Here is an 8,031-nt window from a genome sequence, read left to right on the forward strand (position 1 = left end):
TACCTCATGCTGGGGTGGATGTGAGTACCCATCCTCTGCAGGAGACACACCACCACTCCTAACACTGAGAAACCCCCACATGCTTCCCCCAGCACCAGGAAGGCCCTGGCATGGGTGAAGCAGTGGCACACATGCCCAAACCAGCCTTGGTAAATTATGGTACTGATGCCAGGCTGGGATTATCTGAAGAGACCTGGGCAGGAGGAACTCAGGCTGCAGGTCTCAGTGCAAGCCAGCTGTCCAGATGCCACAACTTCCCCACACTACTTGCCTCTTCCTCAAGCCAGGCTGATGGCTCCCCATCCTGCCACAGGATGCAGTCAAAGATGATAAAACTCAGCCTTGGTAATAGGGTTTGGACTGTTGCATCCCAGCCCTGCAGTACCTCCTGTCCTTCTGTGCTGCAGCTTGGCCCATCCCAGAGAGCGGGCCTGCTCCCACTTCTCCAGGTCCTACCACTGCCAGACTTTGTTTATCCTTCTCTCATCCCCACCAAAGATCTCCAGGGAAACCTATTTCAAGGGCTGCTGCAAGTGAGGGGAGGAGGCATGTACATCCCCCAGCCCTCCAGGTGAAGCCTCCAGCAGTACCATGCCTTCTGCAAGTGAGACCAAGATCTGGGAGAGCTGCAGAGGCAGGGACCTGACCTGTACAGTGTACAGCCCTCTGCTCACTCCCCCCATCCCATCAGGAAAGATCCCAGCCCTTTCCCCACTGTCCACACCACAGCTCGCTGTTTGCCCACTGCCAGTCCCCAGAGCTTACAGAGCAGGATGGCCACAGCAGATGGGCACCAGTCCTGTCCTCCTTGTCCTTACATGCCCTTCCCATCCCTCCCAGCTGGCATGGCCCTGCAGCACTCCTGCCCTTCCCAGCTCCCTGCCTGCTTCCCAGCCTGCCTGCCTGCTGTGGTGACAGAGCAGGACCCTCTGATACATGCCAGGCCCACCAGCACCCCCAGGCTCCTCTTGTGCTGCTCGCCTCAGCCAGACCCCAGCCAACCTCTGTGGGGCCCACGGACACTGCATGCTTTTTCCCCTTCCTGCCCAATAACCATCATCTTGTTTCCCAATTTAGTCCCAAATAAGCTCCTCACTCCCCAGCCACACACTTGGGACCATTCTTTGAGCTCCAGCCCACCTGATGCCATGCCCTCCCTCCTTGGTAAATTGTTTGCAGACCCCAGTACCTGCTTACCAAGCCCTTCCTTGTCCCATGGGCAGGTTGGCTGATGGGTGCCCGGAGGTCCTGGCTTGCAGAGGTGCTGCCATACACCTACCTGGCACCTGCACAGAGCGCTTTTGTACTCAGCTTTGGTCAGAGAGGTAACCCAGATGGACTCTGCACTGCCAAGGGCTCAAAATACCTTTGTCCCATTAAAAAAACTCAACAATTAACCAGACCTGGGCGGTGTGTGACTGGAGCTTGCAGCGGTGGCTGGGCTGCAGCAGCCAGGGCAGGGCTGGTTTGGGGCATCCCAAAATCACCCCAAGACATGGCCAACAGCATCTCTTCCCCTCCTCAGCCCCTACCCAGCCCTGATACAGCTGCTCCTCCAGCCTACACCTGCAGTGAGCTGCCCACCCTCAGTGCCCTGCCCAGCCCCTCTCCTGGCACCACGCCTCACTGCTGGACAGAGAATATGGGGCACATATCCCACTGTGAGGACCACCTTTCACCAGCCCATTCCCAATCTTTTCCCCACACCCTTCAGGATACTGAAGACAAGGGTGAAGAAGGCCACAGTGGTGAGGATGCTACGTAAGTGGCCGGTCCAGTACTGCCCTCGGGTTTTGGCCATGCGGTAGGTGAGGATGGACTGCAGGAGCAGGAACAGCATGCTGGTGGGAAAGGCCACCCCTGCCCCGATGTAGTGCAGCACCTTGGCGTGATCCACCTGCGGGGAACAGACGGTCAGTGCCAGCACCCAGGGACACTGCCTGTCACAGCATGACTGCTCCAGGAGTTGGACTCCTGCCCAGGAAGGGGTGCAGACAGTGCCGGGAGCAGGTCCAGGCAGCTCACCCTGTGCCTGACTCCTGGCTGAAGAGCAGACTTGGATCCAACATCTACTGCTGGGATCTCAAAGAGCTCTGTTTCTTTTATCCATGGGCCAGCAGCCCTGCTGTACCCAGGGGCAGGGGCTGCCCTCTGCCCTGAGCAACGTCAGGGGCTGCCTGCAACCCCTCCTGAGGGTCACAGCTTGTGCTAGGGCACAAGGGAGATCTGGGCCCACAAAGCTTCTCCCAGGGCTGGCACAGGCAGCAACCTCAGCCAAGCAAGAGGGCCTAGCTGCCGCAGGCAGCTGCCGGGAGGCCAGTGCCTGGCAGTGCAGGCAGGGGCTGAGCACTGCCATGTGCTGCCAAGCCTGAGAGCCTGGGCCTGCTCCGGTCCCCGCGAGCACAGGCTCTGCCCCGACAGTTTCCTGGCGTCACCCCGTAGGCAGGATCAGCAGCAGCCCGAACAGCGTGTCCCTGCCCCTACATGGAGAGGACAGACCGTGCAGAGGGGCTCAGGTAAAGGTTAAACCAGACGCAGCAGCTTAATCTGGACCTGAACTATGAATACACAAAGAGGCCTCCCAGCACCCTGGGAAGCACAGCACTGACTCAGGAGAGGGGAAGGACTGCATGGACGGGACGCTGGATCAAAACAACCACCCCAAACCCTACCCTGCTGAGCACAGCCACTGCCCCGCTCCAGCCAAGGCCCTCTCCTGCCTCGCCACCCCAGGGACTCCTGAGGAGATGCTGTACCTGAAAGTTGCCAACCATGGTGAGGCCAGCAGCGCAGACCCAGCCAGTGGCCAGCCCCAGGGTGTTGAGGAGGGATGGCCCCAGGCGCTCCAGGAGGTGGGCGTAGCGCAGCAGTCCCACCAGGATGACTGTGGGAGGGAAACACAGCCCTGTCACATGCCACTGTCTGCGCCCCTGTCATCCCACTCCTGCCCTGTGCCAGGGTGGGTGCTGCAGGGCAGCCCCTCCCAGACCTGCTTCCCGGGCAGCAGGCACTTACCCATGAAGGAGCCCAGGCTGCAGATGAGGCTGAAGAAGCAGCTCTCGGGAGGCAGGGTGCCACACTTGCTGTGGGGACAAACAAGACCCACAAAGTCCTCAGACAGGAGGCACTGGGGTGTGTGCTTGTCTCCCGCTCCAGAACACCTTCCTGGGTTGCCCTGGAGGGGCCTCAGAGCAGCTCTGCCCATGCTCCTACCCTGAGGCTACTCACCTGACAAGGGGGATGTGATCCAGCGTGCAGCAGGAGCTGGGGCCATCCATGTCACATGACTGGTTGTAACTCCTGCCGGCAGCAAAGGGACAGGTTAGGAGGGCCGAGATGCTGCCCAGGATCCTCCTGTCTCCTGCCCACAGGCCCTGCAAGGGCAGCTGAGTTGCTCCACAGTGAGTGCAGCCCAAGCCCAGGGGTCTGCCCACTCCCTTCCAGGGAGTGACCCACTGCCCAGCAGGTAGCATCACGCCTGGGTTTCCACAGCCTATTCTCCCTGCCTGCTGGCTCTGTTGCTCACCCGGAGCCCTGGCCTGTGAGGGAGAGGCCATGGCAGGGCAGAGGCTGCACGGGCCAGGGTTCTGGCTCAGGGCTCCGGGGGTTCTGGCAGCCCCACAGCCAGATAGGAGCAGGAGCACCCACCTGCCAGCCCCCTCACTCATCCCCGGGATGGTAGCACCAGCGAAGCCGGGCACGCAGCCGCCGACAGCTCCAGGTTTGCAGTGGACAGGCTGGAATGGTGAGCTGTGTGGGAAATGGCCCCCACAGCCACAGGTACCCCCGGCGCAGTGCCACCACACCTGGCAGGGAGGGAGGGAGCTGGGAGGCACTGTCTGAGGAGCGACTCGACCAGAGCCAGCCCCCAGGCTGTCCTGGGGCCGGGCACACCAGCAGTGCCTCCGGGGCAGTCCCAGCACTGCCGGGCTGGGCTCTGCTGCCTGCCCCCACCGCAGCGCCCTGGGAGCGCCTCCTGCACCCACAGACCCCGTGAGTCCAGGCACCCCGAGCTCTTATCAGCCCCACACACCTTCCTGTACCACAGCTGCCGCCTGCAACCCTAGCTAAATTCCCAGCACGGGGGTTCATGCGCCCTCACCCTCACAGCTCTCCCAGGAGCTGGCACACACTGGAAGTGGGTTTTTGGGTGCCTCTTTGCTGCAGCATCACCCAGGCATCCAGCACCTCTGCCTGGCATGGCCTAGTGGGACCCTCTGTTCACACCACAGGCAGTGAGTGCAAAGTTCTCTGCCCCAAAGGGCCCCTTCAGACACCCCCAGTCCCACACAGGGTGGGGGCTGAGGGGGGACAGCACTGTGGGGGGAAGTTGTTGGGGGACAGCACTGACCTGTCCCTGGCCCTGGCTGACCATCCACCACCTCTGCCTATGCAGTAAGCACATGGTTAAAAAAGCCTGTTTGGAAAGGGCTGGGCTGGGCTCTGATGTTTTTTCAGTCTCCTTAGTTTACTGGTGGCTTTGTTTTCCAACCACTAAACCCAGTCGAGCCCCACGGCCTCCTCAAAGGCTGCTCTTGGGGCCGTGTTTGGTTTGGGAGGGTTTTTTTTTATTATTATTTTGTTTAAAGCAAGCAGCCCGAGGCCGGGAAGCATTATTCGTCATTAAGGGCTGGCTGTGCAGCAGAGACAACCCAACACACACATTCTTCCCAGGGCAGAATCGGCCATCAGGCAGGAAATGGCAGCAGGTTTTTTTTCTTTCACTTCTTCAAATACTCCAGCAAGAATTAAGCTAACATGGATCTTTCTGGGCAGATTTTTAAGGCGACGCTACAAGCCAAAAACCCTGCAGAAGAAGTTGCCAAGAGACCAAACAGTGTTTCTTTTCCCAGCCCTTGTCTCTTCCACGCCTCATCCCCCATCTGGGGGTGTAGCAGGCAGCTCTGCCCATGGGGTGTCCGGGTGCTGCAGGACCATCCCATCCCCCTGGCACTGCCAGATTTAGCCTCAAGCAAGCAAGTCACAACCTTTTCCATGGAGACACATAGCCCTCTGTAATTCCCTGACCACTTATTTTCATACTTTCTCCATGCTGTGTTTTTTCAATGGCCTCCTTCTCCCCGCCTGGTTTGCAGCAAGGCTGGACTGTTCACCAGAGCAGCCTGGGCAGGGGAGGGAGGGCAGCCCAGCCCTGATAGCAGCTAGTCCCCAAGCTGTTCTGCTCCCAAAAGCCACTCGTGGGCCAGGCAGGAGGCATGTGCCCTGTGGCATTTGTGCCCCATCACCACCATGACTGCTGGGGGAGAAGGTGGGTCTGTGCCCCTTTAATGCTCCCACCACCCCCAGCCTGATCCCCAACATCCCTTCAGCACAGTGATGGTGCAGGGAGTGCCTCAGCTACCCAGTGGTCTGGCACAGCATGGCATACTTCAAATGGGACAGGTCTGGAGGGACCTGGCATTATGAAGTCTTTAACCAAGCCAGGATGTGTCAAAAAGCCCCTGCCTCCCCCCAGGCCTTACCAGTTGTGGACAGGGCAGATGTGGTTGTTGGAGAGTGCCATAGCATATCTGAAGGAGAGACGACAAGAGGGTTACTGCAGCCACCCACCTCCCTGCATCCCCATTCCCTGCCAGCACCCAGAGCAGCCCCAGGGACCAGCTGCCAGAGCAGAGGACACAAGCCCTTACTGCCTGCCAGGGGCGAGCACTCATCCCGTGGCACCACCCAGCTTTACAAAGCAGGAAAAAGAAAAACAAGTGCATGAGCCCAGCACATGCTCCATGGAGCTCCCACTGCTGGGACCTGGTTCCCCTGCCTTGTACCCCCACCCCTGCCGAGAGGCGCCTCCTGCTCCAGTTCAGTGCAGCTGCCTCTGCGGGGCCTCTTCTCCATCAGGCTGCTGTGCTCCACGGGCTCCGGGGGACTGCTCTGTCACAGAGCCTCCCAGCCCGGCATGGGGCTCTCCACCAGCCCACAGCTGTGCCGGGTGCCACCCAATGGCGATGGCTCTGCCGTGCTTCCCCCAGCCCCCGGCTGGCCAGCAATGGAGCTAAAAGAAGCTTGGAAAAGTAGCCAGTGCATTGGGAGGGTATTTTGGGCAGATCAGCTCCATCAAAATTTCACCGTGGAGTCACCCTTGTGTCTCAGTCAGTGTAACAAGGGGTTCATGACATGCATCCTGCTCCACTCCAAGGGGTCTCAGCCCCATGGCCCCCACCCCAGCCATCGAGGAGCCCTCCTGCCCAGCAGCCACAGCAGCGGCGGCACCGTGCTGTTCAACTCGCTGGTGGCTGTGACCAGCTCAGGTTAAAAAAAGGCCCCAACACCAGTATGAAAACCCCTCTCCTTCCCGAGCTAGCCATGTAACAGCTGGGTTGCCAAAAGGATGATCCCAGGACAGAGGCAAAGAGCAGGACAGCTGGGGGAAACCAAGGAACAGCATCCCCAGCCACCAAGGAGCAGACCCCTTACCGAGCCACCTCCCAGTACAGATCTCCAAAAGGGCCACTGCCAGGGTAGCTCAGGCTGTGAGGACCATAAGCAGCAACTCCCACCTGTGCTGCTTTGGGCTGGAGGGGCATCTGCCCCCCAGGGTCACTCATGGGAGACAGCCTATGCTTTGCAAGGTGTCCGAGGAAAAAACTTGGAGCATAAGTTCCTAGCACCAGGGACAACATTCAGCTTTGTTGTGCAGTAGGACAGGGAATCAAGGGGAAGCTCTTGGAGGAACCTGCATGCATATGGGATGCATTTGCTCCATCCCATACCCCAGGAAGTCCCACCACCTATACTGAAGCTCTCAGTGCCTTTGAGGAAAGTCCTTCATCCACTGCTCACCAGCATTAAGGCCCAAGAAAGGGACTGGTGGGGTGGACTAGAACTGTTCACCAAGTGACACAGCCTCTACTCCCAGCACAAGGCCCTTCCATCCATCCATCCACCACATGGGATGTGTGCCCATGTGCTGGCTACAGACCTGGCACTGCAGTACCTGGGCTGGTGGCGTGGCTTCCAATACCGTTCCCATGTCACCTGAGCGTCAGCCGCACTCACGCCTGGACAGGGGCACGCAATTCCACGGGGCGTCAAGGATGTAAGGACAGGGAGGCACGTGCCAGCGCTGCTGCAGGGGACACGGGGACCACGCAGGGCAGCTGTTGGGGTTCAGGGAGGTGTGGGGGCCAGGGAATGTCCAGAAGTGCCCCAACATGACCGGGGACAGCGGCTCCCCACAACCTCCTGCCCGCTGCATCCCACCTCGCAGCATCCCACTGGAGCATCCTCCAACCCCCGGCCCTCAATATCCTGCAGCATCCCGCCCGGGCCCCGGCCCCGCTGCTCGTGGGTGGGGAACTGGCAGCGACCCCGCGGCACTCACACGATCCACATGCCGGTGATGGTGAAGGCAGGCAGCGTGACGGGCAAGATCCCCCAGGCCGGCATCCTGCGGCCGGGCATGCCCCGCCGGGCTATGGGCGAGCGGGGCCGCCGGGGGAACCTCCCCGCTGCCTCCTGCTGCCGGGCCGCCGCCGGGCCGCGCTCCCCATGGGCGACGGGGCCGGGGCCGGGCTGGCGGGCAGAGCGGGTCCGGCCGTGCGGAGCGGCGCGGCGCCGGGACAGCCCAGGCCGGCCCCGCCCCGGGGCAGCGCGGGTCCCGCTCGGCGGCAGGGCCGGGCCCGCCCCGTCCGGCGGCAGCGGGGAGCGGGACGGGCCGGCACAGCCCCGGCGCCACGTGGCGCCCGCGCTGCCGGCCCGGGGGAGCAGGACAGCGCTGGGAGGGCAGCCGGGGAGCAGGACGGCACGGAGCCGGGAACGCCGGGCTCCGCGGGGCGGGCGGCCCCACAGCGCGCTCGGCTGAGCCGCGGCGAGGGACAGGCTCTCGTAGAGCGAAGGGGAGTGCAGGCACAGCTCAGCAGCGAACCACTCCCGGGAGCCGGGGACAGGAACAACTTTTGCTGACTCGGGCAGCGACAGCCGGCTGGAGGGCTGGGGGCCTCACCTGCCTCAGCTCCAGGTGATGCGGGCTCTGCCTGAACACCAGCCCTGGGCCCCCATCCGCGAAAGCGT

At 61.5% G+C, this 8,031-nt stretch overlaps 1 protein-coding gene across 1 annotated transcript in view; it reads right to left on the reverse strand.

Moving 5' to 3' along the window:
• Positions 1-7,532, reverse strand: part of TMEM150A (transmembrane protein 150A) — an 8,011-nt gene extending 479 nt beyond the window's left edge. The window contains exons 1-6 of the mRNA XM_032115545.1: positions 7,343-7,532; positions 5,484-5,531; positions 3,229-3,300; positions 3,016-3,083; positions 2,757-2,884; positions 1,720-1,897 (exon numbers count right to left, since the gene is read on the reverse strand). Coding sequence (XP_031971436.1) covers positions 1,720-1,897; positions 2,757-2,884; positions 3,016-3,083; positions 3,229-3,300; positions 5,484-5,531; positions 7,343-7,422 — 574 coding nt within the window. The 5' untranslated portion in view covers positions 7,423-7,532. The remainder of the gene's footprint in view (positions 1-1,719; positions 1,898-2,756; positions 2,885-3,015; positions 3,084-3,228; positions 3,301-5,483; positions 5,532-7,342) is intronic.
• Positions 7,533-8,031: the final 499 nt, after the last annotated feature.

The sequence above is a fragment of the Corvus moneduloides genome, chromosome 8 (genome assembly GCF_009650955.1).
Source record: "Corvus moneduloides isolate bCorMon1 chromosome 8, bCorMon1.pri, whole genome shotgun sequence".
NCBI classification, from domain to species: Eukaryota; Metazoa; Chordata; class Aves; order Passeriformes; family Corvidae; genus Corvus; species Corvus moneduloides.